The 18,399-nt window shown below is 63.7% G+C and overlaps 1 protein-coding gene across 1 annotated transcript in view; it reads right to left on the bottom strand.

The window, feature by feature from the left end:
* The window catches only part of LOC101675162 (cohesin subunit SA-2), a 51,739-nt gene that overhangs the window by 31,673 nt on the left and 1,667 nt on the right, over positions 1–18,399 (bottom strand). The window contains exons 2-7 of the mRNA XM_045089233.1: positions 16,259–16,325; positions 9,243–9,368; positions 8,363–8,515; positions 7,503–7,602; positions 6,025–6,101; positions 2,895–2,966 (exon numbers count right to left, since the gene is read on the bottom strand). Coding sequence (XP_044945168.1) covers positions 2,895–2,966; positions 6,025–6,101; positions 7,503–7,602; positions 8,363–8,392 — 279 coding nt within the window. The 5' untranslated portion in view covers positions 8,393–8,515; positions 9,243–9,368; positions 16,259–16,325. The remainder of the gene's footprint in view (positions 1–2,894; positions 2,967–6,024; positions 6,102–7,502; positions 7,603–8,362; positions 8,516–9,242; positions 9,369–16,258; positions 16,326–18,399) is intronic.

Here is an 18,399-nt window from a genome sequence, read left to right as displayed (position 1 = left end):
GAGGGGAGTCGGGAAGGGAAGAGACCCTGCGGGCTTGCGGATGCGCTCGCCGCACCCCCCGCCGCCCGTCAGTCTCGCGGCCTCTGTCCCTCGGGGGCCCAGCAGGCCAGTCAGCAGACAGTCCGGCTCCCGCTGCTCTGCGCCTGCACAGGAAGGGGTTCCTCAGGGGAACCCCCTTCAGCCTGGCGTCTGTCATGCATACGGACAGTCTGAGTCACCTGCACAGGCTGCGGGAGACCCCTCGGGGACAGTGAGCTCTGCAGGGAGGCTGAGGCTGGAGGCCAGAACCCAGCAGGGGGATGATGCCAAGTGCCCAGCCTGGGGGTGCCCGGAGGGTAACCGAGGGCCGGACATGCCCCAGCTCTGCGCTCTTCGCACGCTGCACACCCGTCACGCTCTACCCCCACGTGCGGCCCTGTGCCCTCCCCATGGCCCACATCTGCAACTCCGCAGGGTGTGTGTGGGGCTGCGTTCACAGCTCCCTGCCTCGCTCACACTCCCCCATGCAAGCTCACACTCCCCCATGCAAGCAGGGACCCGCGAGATGGTGCACAACCGTGTCCCACACACCGCGCCCTACCACCTGGGCCATCCCCCATGCCGGGGCCCCCACACTCCGCACCCCACCTTCCCCAGTGCACTGTGGGCACGACCCTCCTCCTCCGTGCTGGGACCCGTGTGCCCCATGCCCCATACACTTTCCCTCCTACACATCACTCCCTCTGCACTAGTCCCCGCCACTGGCTCCCACCATGCTCCCCCAACTGGCTGACCCCTCCCCATTCGCTGCCATGTGAAGGGGAGGGGTGCCCTGCCAGGGACTGGCGATCAGACTTGGGGGGGAGGGCAGTTGCTCCAACAAGCCAGCTCACCCCCGCCTCACGCCTGACGCCAGTTCTGCACCTTCAGTAAGTCCCTGAGAGGTGAGGCCAGAGCTCTAACCGGGTTACAAACATGTCCTGAAACCCCCCATTCCGAGGCTAGACCAGGTCACTAACCAGTTACAAACATGTCCCGAAACCCCCCATTCCGAGGCTAGACCAGGTCACTAACCAGTTACAAACATGTCCCGAAACCCCCCATTCCGAGGCTAGACCAGGTCATTAACCAGTTACAAACATGTCCTGAAACCCCCGATTCCGAGGCTAGACCGGGTCACTAACCAGTTACAAACATGTCCTGAAACCCCCCATTCCGAGGCTAGACCGGGTCACTAACCAGTTACAAACATGTCCTGAAACCCCCCATTCCGAGGCTAGACCGGGTCACTAACCAGTTACAAACATGTCCTGAAACCCCCCATTCCGAGGCTAGACCGGGTCACTAAGCAGTTACAAACATGTCCCGAACCACCCACCCGCCGCGTTCCGAGGCTACACCGGGTCACTAACGGGTTCTGCAAGGTCAGTCCTCACTGCTCAGTCCGTGCAGTTGTGAGAAAACCTCCCGTGCCCTCGTTGTGAAGTGCTCGCATCCACTGTACCTCGTCTGCACGCCAGGATGGTGAGAATGAGTGATGGGAGGGCACCAGGTGGATCTCCAGCCCACAGGACACCTGCACTTTCTGGGTCACAGACCAGCCACACGGTGCCCCACAACACCCTTCTCCACCCCGACACCGACGGTCACAGAAGCCCTGACTGGTTGGGTCATATCAACAGTGCCCATGACGACAACACGCACACTACAGCAGAGACTACAGAGAGCACGGTTGGGTCTAAATGTGCCAGTGTAGGTGGGACAAGATCCCACCCGTGCAGACAGAACACGGTCAGGTCTGATGTGCGACTATAGACGGAACACAGGTCTCCATGACACAGTGAAGACAGAACACGACCAGGTCTAAACAAGCCGGTGTAGATGAAACATAATCCGGTCTAAATGTCCCAATGGAAACGCAACACAGATCTCCATGACACAGTGTAGACAGAATAGGATCTTGTCTAAATATGCCAGTGTAGACAGAACACAGGTCTCTATGACACAGTGAAGACAGAATAGGATCTTGTCTAAATGTGCCAGTGTAGACAAAACACAGTCAGGTCTAAACAAGCCAGTGTAGATGAAACATAATCCGGTCTAAATGTCCCAATGGAGATGCAACACAGATCTCCATGACACAGTGTAGACAGAATAGGATCTTGTCTAAATGTGCCAGTGTAGACAAAACACTCTGGTCTACATGTGTCAGTGTAGACAGAACATGTTCTGGTCTAAATGTCCCAGTGTAGACAAAACACTCTGGTCTACATGTGTCAGTGTAGACAGAACACATTAGGACTCCATGGCACGGTATAGACAAAACATGATCACGCCTACATGTGCCAATGCAGACAGAAAATTCAGTTCCCGTAACACAGGATAGAAGGAACACTGTCAGGTCTAAACGTGCCAGTGTAGACAGAACTTGCTCCAGTCTAAATGTCCCAGTGTAGACAGAACTCACTGGATGAACTCACTTCTGCAGGACAGGTCAGGCCTACAGGTCCCGCAGTGCAGAGCCCGGTGCTCTCATCTGAAGCAGCATGCCGTGGGACCCAAGTGCCCCCAGCGTGGACTGAGTGCTCAAGTCCTATCCTGCTGTGGACAAGACCGGGAAGCTCTACTGCACTCAGTGTGGACAGAACGGGGTCAGGTCTGGTCGAACCCTGCCTCACTGCAGGCTGGACACGGTGAGGTCTGCCCACCCGGTGCCGGCAGAACCCTGTCCCCAGGGCCAGCTCAGTGCGGCTCTCGTGGGAGCCGGGCATGTGGCCGCAGCCCCTTGGTGGTGATCAAGACGCCCACCCCATGCTGAGAACGGCCCAGGAACTAACCCGGGGCTTCGCCGGCCTCCGGCGGGCTGGGAAACCACACAGAACTACCCCATGCGTAAACTCCGGAATGTGTGTTACCAGTTTCTCGGGCCACATGATGGTCAGGATCCAGGGGTACGCCAGAAACTTCTTGTAATACAGCCCGGTCTCCTGCAGGGACAGACGAGATGTGCCGGTGAAGTCCTTCGTCCCCAGACCCGCGGCGGGTCCCAGCAGGACGGGCACCGGAGCCGGTCCACCTCCCCTGGCGGATCCCAGAGGCCGAGGCCCGTGGGGGGTGCCGGTGGGGGGGGTGGTTCTGAGCAGCCAACAGCACGAAGGGTCTACCCCTACAGAAACAGCCCACGGACACCCCTACGTCCATGCCCTCGTGTGGGCGCGGACAGACTCTCTGTGGCCCTCGGCCCCTTCGTGGACTCAAATGACACTTGAGCATGCACTGTGTCATCTCTAGAGTCCAGAACGGGGAGACGCCATGGCACAGACACCCCAGTCCGCACAGAGGACTCGGGAGCGTCGGAGCCTCTCATGCTCCGCGGCCATGGCTCCCTATGGCCAGCGCCATGGCCGTGCGTGTCACCCCTCCCGCGGTGGGCCCTGCACGCTGTAGCATTTCTCTACGTGTCCGGGGGTCGGCAAAGCCCCCAGTGCTGCTCCTGAGGTGGGGGAGACTGAATGGGACCCCGATCTGGCATTGGGGGCTCTCTGAGGAAAGAGGCCCAACGGAGTCAGCCGTGCTGAGTGCTCCCCAGGAAGGAGCTACGTTCAGGGACACTGAGGCCATAAGCAAGGAGAGGCGTCCTCCTCCACTACGGGCCTGGGCTCTCCCACATGCCGAACGCGCGGGCTTCCAGAGAGCTCTGGGACAGACAGCTAAGTGGCCCGTGGCGTCCTTAGCTGGACCCTGCATGGGACAGAAACAGAATGGGACAGACATTGCGGAGACAGGCATGGTGATATGTGCTGACCCCACACGGACGCTGTCCTCCGGCAGCTCGGAGTGCAGAGAAAGGACAGCACCACGGTCACACGGGCGTGCTCACTGTCACGCACCAGACTCAGCCAGGGCCCGGGTCAGTCTGCGGCCCCTCGCAAGTGACTGTGGACACGCACAGAGGGGCAGACACACGTGTGCACACGCACGGACCTGCACACACACGCCCACGTGCACAGGCACAAGGCCCTCGCTCACTCAGGTGCAGAGTATACACGCGGGTGCGTGCGAGGCAGAGACAGGCGTGCGTGCATGGGGGGGTAATTGCAGACAGCACACGTGTGCACGCATGCTCTCGCTCCCGTGCCGTGCACAGACGTGTGCAAGCACAGCACAGAAGCACACGTGCATGCGTGTGGAAAGGGGAAGGGAGTGCATACACGTGCAATCGCTCACTCGTGCGTACCCTATACACACGTGTGCAAGCACAGCACCGAGGCACATGCGTGTCCACGGGGGATAAGAGAAAGAGCACACACGCGTGTAATCACCCGCTCACATGGACCACATACACACGCATGCACAGCCGAGGCACACGCGCATGCATGGGGCCTAAGAGAAAGACAGCGCACACGTGCATTGGCTCGCTCACATGGACCGCGCACACGCGTGTGCAGGCACAGCACAGAGGCACACGTGCAGGCACGGATGGGCAGAGTGAAGCCGGGAGAGCACTAGCGGCTGAACACGGGAGCGGTTTCTGTGTCCCCCCTTTCCTTAGCTTGGACGTTGTTACAAACAAAGTTAGAGGAAAAAGTCACCGTTCACGGACTTGATTCCCAAGACTTTCTGGAGACACTTATTAAGTATTTGAGGCTGTGAGAAGTTTGGTAGGTATCACGTCTGTTCACGTGAGTCCGTCAGCAACGTGCGAGCCACACGCACCGTGGCCGAGGTCACAGCCTTGAAGAGGAAGGACGTGCTGCACCCGGGGACGTGGCTGGGCCTGGAGGACATCAGCCGGACCCAGAAGGACCAGCCCTGCCCGACTCCACGTCCACGGGGTCCGTAGGGAGCCCCATCCACACAGACAGACAGTAGACGGTGGGCCTGGGGCTGGGGGACGCGGATGGGGACAGTGTCTGGTGAGGACAGAGCTTCGTGCTGCGCAGATGGAACGTTCTGGAGCCGGAAGGTGGAGACCGTTCCACAACAGCGTGAATGCACTCGGTGCCCCTGAGCTGTGCGCTCGAGAGGGTTGAGACAGCAAATTGTAAGCTGGGGGTCCTTTACCACAACGGAAACAGCGTCACAAACCAGAGAAAACCGCCTTTCTGTGCAACGAGGCGTGAGCTCCCTGGCAGCCCGCGGCCCTGAACCGTGCGCACGATGAGGAGACTAGCAAAACGGACGCGGCATCGGACACGGACGGGGGTGCGGACCCACAACCTAACACACACGTGGAGAGGCCGTGAGAACACGTCGGCGTCACCGCACGAAGCAGAACGAGCACACACTCGGACCCTTTGTCACACGCAAACACGGGGCCACGTGCAGTTGGACCCACAGACACACACGTCCACGGCCACACACAGACCGAGCCCGAAACCCACCGGAACGCTGTCTGAAGCAGAATGGGGACGTGAGGCATGCACACACATGCGATGGAACACTCCACGGCCACGACACGGACCTTTACTTGACGGGAATCACGTGTATACAAAGTGTTCCTGAAATCGTGTGTGCCCGGGACAGAAGAGCCGCACAGACGCCGCCCCGAGCACGGTGGCTCCCGGACCCGGAGCTGGAAGCCGGCCGAGTGCGACTGGCCTGCGCAGGACCCTGCGTGCACCAGAGCCCGAGCACAGGAACACGGTGAGCACCGAGTTCAGGACCACGGTCCTCCCACCGCGGGGAGGAGTTCAGGATGGGCACAGGCCGTGTCTGGGCACCCGCCAGCCTCGCCCTGTGTCTTCCCTTCCACGGCGGCCACCTGAGTACCGTTTTATAGCCACATTTTTCCGGGCAGGACAGAGAGTCCCACCTTTGATTCAGGTTCACGGGTTTCTTTATAAAGAAACGTGGTCCTGCCCGCGAAGCCCCGGGCAGCCTCTCCTCGCGGGCAAGCACAGGAGGACGGCTTCTGGCCGGGAGATGGAGACGCCTCAGCTCGTGCCACCCCCACCCCCGCCTGACGGCAGACCCACGGGCCCGGCGGGTCCAGGGCACCGACCTCAGGCCCCAGGCTCCCGGAGTGCACGGAGCCCGTCCCACCTGGTCAAACTTCTCTGTCATTTTGTGCACCACGTTCTTGCCTTCGTTGCTCTGGTACAACTCGGCCGTCACCATCCCTGTGACAGGAAGAAGGAGACGCGCTTCAAGCCAACCCGCCTCGTCCCGGGGCTCGCCGCCTCGTCCCCCAGAGAGGACGGCAAAGCCGCTGAACGCAGCCTTGGCGGCTGGGGTCCGCAGGCACCGTGCCCTGCGTGTCTGTCGCCACGGGGCTTCCGTGACGCACCCTCAGGGCGCCCGGCCGGACACCACTGGACCTTCTCCGGAGGCAGGTCCTGTCCCCACAGATGCTGCGTCAGGGTCCGGAGGGAGGGGAGACCCTGGCTGGTTGCTGGTGCCGACGGCGGACGGACAGGGACCCAGTACGCCGGCTCCCTCACGGTACGGACCTCCGTGGTGCAGACACATGCCGTGGTCGCCGGTCGCCACAGCCTCCACCCCCCCCACGTGGGTGGTCCCCTCTCATTTCCGCGGCCCCAGGAAGCACGGAGGCCCCGCCTGCCCGCGGACATGCCGTCCTGGACATTTCGTGCACAGCCCATGTGGCCCCAGGCATCTGCATGTCTCCCCGAGCACCGTGAGGCTCACGTCCACGCGTGTGGCCACGGGGGTTGGCACTTCCCCGCTATAATCCTCACGCTCTCCCCCGAGGGATCCTCACGCGCTGAGAGTTTCGTCCCCCCCTGCACATGGCTGGGGGAGCGCGCAGCCGTTCCATGGGCGCCAGGCAGGAGGCACGGAACTGCCACGGACCACAGTGTGGCCCTCTGGCAAAGCCCACGCACACCGACCCCCAACTGGGAGACAGCTGAGCTTCCCGGGCAGGGACCTTCCTGCCTCTTCCCACCCCTGGGGCTCCGGGCGTCCCTAGGCTGGTGGCCACGTCCCCCCCATCTGTGCCTCCGTCCTCACGTGGCTTCTCCTCTGTGTCTGTCCCTCCTCTTTTCCTCTGAGATTTTATGTAGTTATTTTAGAGACACAGCGAGCAGGAGCAGGAGCAGCAGGAGGAAAGGCAGCAGGAGTGTCGGGCAGACGCCCGCGGAGCGCGGACCTGACTTGCGGCGTGATCCCGGAACCCAGAGATCATGACCTGAGCCGAACACGAGCTTCAGAGGCTTCAGAGACTGAACCCCTCAGGCCCCCGTGTCCCTGCTCTTACGAGGACCGAGTCTCACAGGACTAGGGCCACCCGAAGACCACCTCACTGCTCACGCCTACAAAGGTCCTCCTCTACGAGGTCACATCCTGAGGTCCTGGGGTCAGGACGAGGACGGACCTCTGCTCGGGCAGTCAGCCTTTGCTCTGAGGTCACAGCGCTCGCAGAGGCAAGTCTCCTCCCTAAAAAAGCCTCTGGAAAAGCCCGGCCGCCCAGTCTCTCTTACAACCCTGCGTGGACAGGACGGGCAGGCCCAGCGGGCCTCGTGGGGTGGCGCCCGCGAGCGTCCAGGAGCCCGGCTCACCTTCACAGCCACAGCACTGGACAAAGAAGCTGATGAGGTCCAGCAAGGCCAGCTCCCGGTCCTCCTTGTAGGACCGCACCCACTCCTCGACGGCCGTCTGCTGGGGCAAAAGCCAGAGGTGAGCACCCGTGTGATGGGGGGTGTGGGCCGGCCAGCGTGAGGACACGTGAGATCATGCGTCGGACCCCGCGGGGAGCCCTTGTGTGCAAGCGTGCGTGTGACCAGGTGCGTGCGACGGGCGGTGGTGAGCCCTCGTCCGTGTGCATGTGTGAGGTGAATTGCGCGAGCCCGTGTCTACGTGTGAGATGAGGTACGTCTGGGGGCATCAGTGCGCACTCGTTTGTGTACGTGCGTGTGCGAGCAGGCGCGTGGGCCGGGCAGCGGTGTGCGTTCCATCAGGTGTGGGACGGGCAGTGGTGACCACGTGTGTGATTAAATGTGTGTGACGGGAAGTAATGCACGTGTGTGCGATCAGGTACGTGACGGGCAGCGGTAAGTACGTGTGATCAGATGTGTGTGACAGGCAGCGGTGTGTGTGTGTGTGTGTGTGTGTGTCATCAGGTGTGTGGGATGGGCAGCGGTGAGCACGTGTGTGCGGTCAGCTGTGGACGGGCAGCAGAGAGCACTCGTGGATGCGTACACGCATGTCTGATCACACACGGGACGGGCACGCACCAGCAATGGGCGTACGTGACAGCTGGACGGTGAGGCAGCACAAGGCCGCGGTGGGTACAGCCGTGACTCTGCCGGGACACCTGGCCTCTGGCCTCCGTGTGGCCGTGGAGAAGCCGCAACAGGAGGGCCTCTTGTCTGCCGCCCACCATGCCTGCCCTGCCACAGCCCCCCTCCGCGGGCACTACCTGCACGGAGTTCTTCCCCAGGGCGACCATCTCAAAGAGGGTCACCTCCGTGGCGATGGCCACTTTCTTCCTGCGGTGCTTCCGCGGCGGCCGTCCTCGCCGGCGGGTGCTGGGTCCGCTGGCATCCTGGCCCCCCGAGGGCGTTCCCTGTGCCTAAAATCAAAGGAGGCTGTGATGGGGCTGCACCCCGCCCCGGAAGCCCGAGAGATGGGCCAGGACGTGGCCCTGGGCCGGTACACGGGGCACTGTCCAGTCCAACAGGGTTGACGGGAACGGGGGCCACACAGGAGAGACCCCACGGCACACGGGTGCGTGCCCCTCCCCACCACGTCTTCATGGCCTCCGTACCCCACAGATCTGGGCTCCACAGGGCTCCCCCTGCTACCGCCAGAAGATGTTCCTGGTCACCCGAGACAATGGGCGGGGAGCTGGGCTTCCCCCCTGGAAGGGGCACCCCCGGAAGGAAGAGCAGGGGACAGACCTTCCCCCCCAGGCGGGAGGCTTCGACGCCATGGCGCAGGGGGGGACACGGAGCCCGACACTAGGAGGCGGGTGCCGTGTCTGTGCGTGGCGAGGGGACGCCGCGTGTCAGGACAGAGATGATGCGGTGTCTCGGGACGGGGCAGGGACACGGTGTCTCGGGACCAGGATGGGACACGGCGTCTCAGGACGGGGAGGGGAGGGCCCTGGTGGTCCCGTGGGGTCCCAGTGGACTTGGGGTGGGACGGGCAGGCCGTGGAGGGAGGAAGGCCTCCAGGACCCACGTGCGAGCTGGCCCGTGCCCGGCCTGATGTGGAGGAGCCCGTCTCGGTCCCCCAGCCCGAGCGGCCCTCCCAGCAGGGGTCAGGACCAGGGTGGAGCGCCTCCTGCTGGCCATCACCTCGAAGACGGTCACCACGGAGACGAACTGGCCAGCCTGGTTCCGCAGCCTCCTGCACGGACGCCGCCCTCGTCGCCGGGGTCCGCTCCCGCCGGCCTCCCGGCCCCCCGAGGGTCCCTCCTGCACCTGCAATCAGACAGTGGGATGTGACGAGCCGGAAGCGCTGGCCGCCGGAGGCCGAGCGAACGACGGGACCCCGGCAGCGCGGGACGAAGGCAGCACGGCCGGCAAGCGGCCGCTCCGAATGCCGGTCACCACCAGAGCCCGAGGCGCGGAGGAGGGACCCCACGACACGCACTGCTGCCGCAGGACAGAGACCCCGGCAGGACCTGCCGACGCCCGCCGGGTCCTCAGCCCAGCGCTCCTACGCCGCAGCGGCCTCCCCTGCACCTGCGTCCCCGTCCGTGTGCCGGACCATGTCCCCGCCCCACCCTGACACACCCAGTCCACGTGCTGCAGCCACGGCCACGCACCACCAGAGTCCAGGGGACAGAAAGCCGCTGTGAAGCCCATCCCAAGGGCTGTGTCTCAGGGCTATGCGGGATCCATCACCCGCCCCCACCGATCAGAGCCCAGAACGGAGATGGGGAGCTCAGGCCGGTGACCGGCACGGTTGGGGGAAGTCAGTCCCCCGGGACAGGTGACCAGGTCTCCCTGTCCTTAGCGGCGGGCGGTGCCTGGGGCTCATCAGAAGCAGGACGGAAACCAGCACAGCCTCGCGGGGAACAAGGAGTGTAGCCCCAAACCAGGGGTCAAAGGTACACACAGCCGAACAAGGGGCCACGGGAGAACCCGCAGTCATGTGCAAAGAGGGCGGGACCCAGGATCACTGAGACAGTGAGACCCGGGGCTGGCAGAACCTGGGACCACACACACAGACGGTGGAGCCTGAGGGTCCCTCGAGAGCGCTTGGCCCAGGAACAGCGCGACCTTCCCTAGCGGGTCGCGGCCACGTCAGGAGGACCAGCAACGGACGCCGTGAGAGAACCAGGGCCACGACCCCCCAGACCCAAGGCTCCCTCCCGTCCACTCAAGTGTGACCCACCAGGGCGTGCGGACACTGTGCGTCCTCGAGGGCCATGGCGGGTGTGCAGGACCCGTGCCCACGCAGCACCGCACCCCTGCACCGTGGGCCTCCATGACACTATGTTCATCACCGAGAACACGCTAGCCCAGGCTGGCTCACGGCCACCGAGAACGCCACGGCAACACCCACCGGGTCCCGCACGGAGGAGCCGCACACGGACACGTGTGCCAGGAAAGACCTTGCCTCAGGAACGCGCTCTCCCGCGTCTTCGGGAAGACAGGATCGCAAAGGGACACGTTCACAGAGACAGCAAGAGAACGTACGCGCAGCCTGACGCGGACGGGAGGCGTCGGCCTGAAAGGGAAGCGCTCGCCGTGTCCTGTTCTCGCAGACTCTTTCGTGAGTCCGTGACAACTGCGAGTACGAAAGCCTCAAGTTGGGCTCTTGGTCCCTGTCGTCCCCGGGACGCAGCACGCACTGGTTTTGTCTTTCCTTCACCTGCCAGGATCTACACGGCCCCCGTTTCCTGGCCGACACGATGCTGCAGAACGCGCCTTTCGCCGTCTCAGAGTTTAGCCCGTTCTCGGGGGCTGAGGAGACAAGCAGGGGTCGCAGGCGTCGCGCGCTCCGTGGGGCGCCCGCACCTCCCGCGGCGGTAGGACGCGCCGGCAAGAGTCTCCTTCCGTACCCAGGGCGGGTGTTTCTCCCACACCTGCGTCCGCACGGGCCCAGAACGGGGCAGGCCTGACTACTACGATCCCGCAGTATTCTGGAGACGCTGCTCTGTGGGACAAACAGGACCAGGACAGGAAAGTCACCACCGGGGGAACGGGCGCATAAGGTTAGCTCAGTTGGAGAACCACGCCATCGGCTACACAGGAAATCCCACAAGACGTACCAAACTATGTCCTCAAACTCTCGTGAATGAACAAGCCAGGCCACCGAATACCCGGTCCGCGTAACCAAGTCAATCCTATGTCTATAAACACGCGATGAGAAACCGGACACGGACAGTAGGAAACACCGAAACCGCACCGACCACAAGGGCTCCTCACAAATGAAAAAGTTATCAATCCAACAAAAAACGGGCAGCGTCTGCGTACTGAAAACTAAAAAAAACCAAAATCAAACAAGACGTTCAGAACCACTGAGCTATACCGTGTTCACGGAACGCAAGGGAGACGGCGGGCCAGGCTAGGGCAGCCGGCACTTCCCTACCCCACGCTCCGTACGGGACAGCGGAGCCAGACAGGCGGCGCGTGAGGACAGAAAGGACGTGACAAACCCACGAGGACGCGGTGACGGAAGCCTCCGCCCGCCACGGCACCCGCCTTCCCCTCCTGAGCACGCAGGACGCTCCCCAGCACGGACGACACGCGAGCCCTCACGTCTGCACAGATTTCACGGGATCCCGTCTGACCGCGGTGCTGGGAAGTCCCCAATCGGCAACAGACCAAACACTGGAAAAGTCCTAAAACGGCGGAAGTTCAAACACATCCCGTGAAAGAATCACTGGATCTCGGGCGCGTGGGCGGCTCAGTCCCTTAAGTCTCCTTCGGCTCAGGTCACGGTCCCGGAGTCGTGGGGTCGAGCCCCACGTTGGGCTGCTGCTTCCTGGGAGTCTGTTTCATCCTCAGCCCGTCCCCTGCTCCTTCTCTCTCTCCCACCTCAAATAAGTCAATAAATACGTAAAATGTTTTTCAACAAGAAGTAGCGGATCAGAAAAGAAAAGCCGCACGGACCATGAACAAATACCGACGAACAAATAAGAAAGAAAACACGACACGGGTACAAGTGAAGCAGGGCTCCTGGGACACGCGCAGCTCTAAGTGCTGACCTGAAGCCAAGACAGACCCCAGAGCAAGCTCACACCTCGAGGAGCAAGAGGAAGGGCAGACTGAACCCAAAGCTGGCAGAGGCACGGCCGTCGGAAGGAAACAGGACTGAGAGGACCACGACAGAGGAGAGGAAGCCGAGACGAGCCACGAAACCCCGATGGCTCTTCTGAAGCGTAACAGAATCAGAAAGCTTGAGCTCCGCCGGACCACGCACAAGAGGGAAGGCGCTGACTACGGACCCGGGAACGGACAGGGGGCATCGCTCCGGATGCCCCAGAAGCAGCGTTAGAAGACTGTCCGCGGCCAACGGCAGACGGAGACACGGGACGGCCGGGCCGAAACGCTCCCTCTCCAGAAACACGAACGCCGGCGACAGGAAGTCGGACCCAAGTCGGACATTTGCACACGCCCGGAACTCGGGGGAGACTGGATCCGGAGTCAAAGCCCCTGACAGGAGAGGCCCTGAACGTCGGGCGCTCGGAGGAATTCTGCCATTTTAATCCGACCATTGTGTCGACCCCACTTTCAGGGGACTCACCCCAACGCTTCTCAACTCTTCCACACACTGGGGCGGAGGGACCGCTTCCCACTCATCCCAGGAAGCCAGCGATGCCCTGGTCCAGAGCCAGAGAGAGAGACCGTGCCAGGACCCTCCGGACAACATGCCTCACGGACACGGGCGCCAACACCGGCAACAGAACCCGGCAACGGCGCTCGGCGGCTCGTGGGCCGAGGGCACGCCACGCCAAGCGGGACGTCCTTCTGGCCTGGGAAGGTCGCGTCCGCACACAAAACGGGTCCGCGACGGCACCACATCCACAGCACGAAGGGAAAACGTCACGGACCCACTCGACGGGTTCAGAAAGACGGACGGAATTCAACGGCCTGTCGTGGTTCGCACACGCAAGCAGCAGCGCAGAGGAAGAGCCGTCCGTGCGACTAAGCCGTCGACGAGAAGCCCGTGCTGCAGGCGAAGCCCGTGCTGCAGGCGAAGCCCGTGCTGCAGGCTGCGCGGCGGCAAGCGGCTTCTCCGAGGACGGACAAGGCAAGCGCGTTGGCGTGTGCACGTCGACAGTACGCGGCCCCGGAGGCAGGGACACGGGCCAGGCCGACGGAGCAAGGCGGAAAGAGAAAACCGTCCACACGGGACTGCAAAGAGCCACACTCCTGGGCAGATGCTGTAGTTTTGATGTAGAACCCGAACAAGTCTAGCCGCGCACGCGCGCGTGCACACACACACACACACACACACCCACGACGGGGGGGGCGATACAGGTGAAGGGGCAGGGGCCACGTCAACGCGCCGCAATCCGCGGCGTGTCCACACAGCGTCGTGAGGGTCTGGAAAGGCGTCCCCACGGACGGGGGCGTCACGCCCAGTGAACTACGCAGGGACTGGCTGGACCCAGACCGTGGAAGACGCACGTGACGAAAAGCACGACACGCGGCGGGAAGAATTCAGGACGACACAGGTCCCTGGGAGGCGTCCCGTGTTCATGGACAGGAACGTCCCGTGTTCATGGACAGGAAGATGCCCGAGCGGTGAGACGGGAACACAGCCCCGCGTCCCCTACAGAGTCGGCAAGACCCCAAGGGCCTCCCCGGCACCGCTTTTCTAGAACGCGCAAGCTGGCTGTAACATTTGCACGGGCAGGAATGAACGGGGACAGGCCACGCCGTGTCCAAAGACCCCGAGGCTGCAGCGTCCACACAATCGCACCCCAGACCTGCGTCCAAAGCTGCAGGCCCGGAGACTGCGTTCTACTGGCAAAAGCACGGTCCCACAGACCAGGGGAACGGGACAGAGCCCAGAAGCAGCAGCACATAGACACGGTCCAGCTGCCATTTTGTAAACGTGCAAAGAGGGGCACCTGGGCGGCTCCATCGAGTTAAGCGTCTGTCCGCAGCTCGGGTCGAGATCCCGGGGTCCTGGGCTGGAGTCCCGCGTCGGGCTCCTGACCGGCGGGAGGCCTGCCTGTCCCTGTCCCGCTCCCCCTGCTTGTGCTCCCTCTCTCGCTGTGTCTCTGTCAAATAAATAGACTTTGAAAAAACCGAAATAAAATAAAAACAAACCTGAGGGATAGACTATAATGTGCTCAAAAACAGTAGCGAACCCGGGGCGCCTGGGGGCTCAGTGGGTTAAGCCTCTGCCTTCGGCTCGGGTCACGGTCCCAGGGTCCTGGGATCGAGCCCCGCGTCGGGCTCTCTGCTCAGCAGGAGCCTGCTTCCCCCTCTCACTCCCCCTGCTTCTGTTCCTTTTCCCGCTGTGTCTCTCTCTGTAAATAAAGAAAATATTTAAAGAAATAAAAAATAGTAATAACAAAAACCAAAACGACAAATAAAAGACACTATTAACAGAATGAAGGGGCCCTCGCTGGCTCGGCGGGTGAAGCATCTGCCTTTGGCTCGGGTCACGAGGCCAGAGTCCTGGGATCGAGCCCGGCGCCAGGCCGTCCGCTCGGGGAGCCTGCTTCTCCCTCTGCCCGGCCCCCTGCTTGTTCTCGCGCGCTCTCTCGGTCCCGAATAAATAAGTGAAACCTTTTTAAGAAAACCGGAATGAGCAGACATGCCGCTGTCTGGTAGAAAATGCTCGCCGAGGACGTCCTCTGTTCCACGACTTTTACCGACGTTCTACAAAGGGCTCTGGAAACGCGACGAGAAAACAACGAAGCCAACAAAAATGACCCACGAAAGAGGAAGGACTCCTGCCCAGAACACCTGCGCGCTGGGACCGTCCGCCCCGGGAAGGGGCTCAGGTCACCGGCCTGAGGGAGCTGCGGGCGGAAACCAGCACCGTGAGATCAGCAAAGATCCAACATGCTGACGGCGGCCGGGGACAGGTGCCGTTCTGGTACGGGCCCCCACGACGTGGGCGCTGACCGCTGGGGAAGGCAGCATGGCAGTCTCCCGCAGCGTGGCGGTGTCCTGCAGCGAGACGGTCTCCTGCAGCGTGACGGTCTCCACAGCGTGGCGGTCTCCCGCAGCGTGGCGGTGTCCTGCAGCGAGACGGTGTCTCCCCCAGCGTGGCGGTCTCCGCAACGTGGCGGTCTCCTGCAGCGTGGTGGTCTCCTGCAACGTACGGCCGCATGCACCCGCCACTGCGCCGGCCCGCGAGGAACAAGGCAAGTTTCCGTACGGAGCTCTGGACACGGGTGTTCCTGGCTGCTCCGTCAGGGACACCGGACGCTACAAACTACCCAAAGGTGCCATCCACGGCAGACGGACAAGCCGGGTCGACCCCAGGTGGGACAGCGGCTCCGTAATACAGGAGGGATCGACGGAGACGCTACCACGGCTGAAGGTGAAACACGTAGCTACGCCGAGGGAACAGATCCCGGCCCGGAAAGGAGATGAACAGAGACGCCGTGGTGTAGCAGGCACGGTACAGAAAGCCAGGAACGGCACACGGCGTCACGTCCAGGGACCGCACAGATCGGCGGTGGGGGCCGTGAGGACACGCCACGAGGGAGGCAGAATCACCAAGGCCTGCGGGATTGCGGGGACGGCGTCCGCGGTCATCTCCCCAACCACAGGGACAATCGCAGTGTCCGCGGGGCTCAGCGTCCCCGTGGAGGGGGACACAGCAGATCAAGGGAAACGGGACTGACAGCAGCCCGAGAAGCGAGATCCGTGCCTGGGAGCAGCCAAGGGGCATCCGTCGCGCCTCGCCCTGGGGACACAGCTCTGGGCGAAGATGCAGGCCCCGCCCCGCAGTGCCCCGGACGCTCACCACCCCCATGGCCGCCGACCTCGGGGCCAGGGGGCTGCGGGCTCCGCCACGGTCCCCACCCCCCCACGGACTATAGCACGGACGCGCAGCGTGTCACAAATTCCGCGGCCACGCGGAGTCGCCGCCCATACCCAGAGCCCGTGGACCACCCAGATGACGTCGGGGCTGCTGTTCCTCCCTGTCCCTCTGAGGTCAGGCGGGTGGAGAGACTACGGACAACGAGAACACTGGACAAACGTACAGCTGGGTCTTCCTGGGGACCGCCGGACGGTGCGACGGTCAGGGACCCCCACCTCCTTCCGTGGTCTTGTCCCCACCTTCTCGCCCACAAGAGGACAGGCCTGCTTCTCCCTCGGAGAGACCCCACACCTCGGGCCCGAGTCCCCATCCGTGCGGGAACCTCCCCAAGCAGGACACTTACCGGCACGCGGTCGCGGCTGCCGCCGCCGCCCGACACGGCTTTCGCCTCCGCTCGGCCAGACCTTCCGCTGAGACACAAGATAAGTCAGATCGCGGTGGGAAGCTGGGGGTCTCCGAGCCGCCCCCGACGCCCCATCGCTCTTCGATCCACACGCTTCCACACCCGGGGACGCCAGGCACGACGGGCACCACGCCACGGGTAGGAAGGCGGCCACGCGCCCCAGACAATGCCCGGGGACGGGGAGTGGCTCGGCTCAGGGAAGGCACGAGATTCTGCGAAGGGGGGGTCTGCCCTCCACCCCGGGCGCTCCCCGACTCTAAGTCAGTGTGCGAGGCTCGGGGTGTCCCCCGGCGGGAAACGCCTCCCACGCCGCCTACGACGCGTCTTACCGACCACGGACACTTAACCGGGCCGACGAGGGAAGACGTCCCAAGCCCAGCGAAAACACGAGGGGCCGTGCCCGCCGTCCTCCACGCAGGGCTCCTCAGCCCCCGCACCCCTCCCCACCCGGCACCGTTTCTGCGCTGGGCAGAATACACAGGAGACGCGGGGACGGTCCCGGGAGCGCTCTGCTTCGGCAGGAAGGGGAGGGGACGCCCAGCTCGCCGGGAAGAAGCCCCGCACCCCATCCGCAGCCATGAGACACGCCGACCCCAGGGAAGCCGTGAAAAAGATGCGTTACCTCATTGTCGGCGCTAATCCTGGCCGCGTCCCTCCCCCACCCACCCCCAGAAACCGCTGGGAAGGCGGGCTCGGCGGGGGGCGTGCGGTGCGTGCGGGGATCCCGGCCGGTCGGCGGAGCGCGGGGAGGGCCGGGTGCCGCGAGAGCCCCACACAGCCCTGCGAATGTGAGCTGGGCAGCTCCTGCTCCGGAGGACGGGGGCTTGCGGGAGTGGACCTGCCCACATCCGACGCCAGGTGGCGCAGGAGGACCACGCGGGCGGGCGGCCCAGTGAGGTCCTGCCGGCCTCCTCCGGCACGGGGCGCCACCCCCCCAGCCTCCAAAGACAGGCTCCGGGGACAGAAGACCCCGTGGACTCCCTCATGCACATCCCCTGGCCTGGCGGTCTCCAGCCGTGTGACGGAGGAGGGGTGGGGGGCACGGAACAAAGACCCACACTCGCAGCCCACGAGACACACACTTGTGCACTCATCAGGGCAACTTTGAACCCACGGCCCAGGAGACGGCATCCAGGAACCAGCGCCGGCCCGGGGCTTCCCGAGCGACCCTGAGTCCTGAGTCCTGAGTCCGCGTCTGCCGTCATGTCCCACGCCAGGGACCCGCATCCGCATCTCATTCTGCCCCCGGTGGTCCCTGAGCCGGGCCGTCCTCGGCCTCCTCCGACATCGCCACACACCATCTCATTCTGCCCCCCGTGGTCCCTGGGCCGGGCCGTCCCCCACACGCACCCCCACGCGCACCCCCGCGCACCCCCACGCGCGCCACCCACGGCTCTTCAAGGCTACGTCCCAGCGTCATCCTGTCCTGCCTTGCCGGGTTCGGGACCCGGACCTCTGCCGGCGTCTGCCCAAACCTCGGAAGCCGCAGACGCCGCACACACTCGAAAGGAACATTTCCACCTTCCTCACCACTCCTCGTGACCGCCTGTGACCCCGTGCTGCTTGGGGATTTTCCTGGTTAGGGAACGGATCCCCTTCGAACAGGAGGGGAACCCCTCTGGAGCCCGCCCGCCCGTCACCCTCGGCCGGACCCGGGGACTGGGCCACCCTGCCGCACACCACCTTCACTGCGGAGGCTCTGATGCCCAAGCACTCCTGGGACCCCCAGGGCCGCCCGCGGGCGACCAGCACAGCTTTCAGAATCCGCCCAGGCCAGTCAGGCCCCCAGGCAGCACCGGGAATGCCCAAAGTCAGCATCCCACGCCCAAGGCTCGCTCGGAGACCGTGCCCCTCAAGCACTGAGCGACTCCGTCCTGCCAGGCAAACTTCCAGACTCCGTAGTCCTGCCTACGACCCCCAAGGCGGGCTCCCAGACCCCCAGGGATGGGGCAGGACTCCCACGGCACGGTTCAGGACTCCCGGGGCTCCGCTTGCCCCTCCCCCACAAGGCAGGGTCTGGAGCCCCTGGCCCACACTCCGTGCTATCATCCCAGACTTTGGAACCCCTGGGGCCAGACGAG

This window comes from Mustela putorius, unplaced genomic scaffold (assembly GCF_011764305.1).
Source record: "Mustela putorius furo isolate JIRA1106 unplaced genomic scaffold, ASM1176430v1.1 tig00003836_pilon_pilon_pilon, whole genome shotgun sequence".
In the NCBI taxonomy this organism is placed as follows: Eukaryota; Metazoa; Chordata; class Mammalia; order Carnivora; family Mustelidae; genus Mustela; species Mustela putorius.
This window is presented reverse-complemented; position numbering and strand designations above follow the sequence as displayed.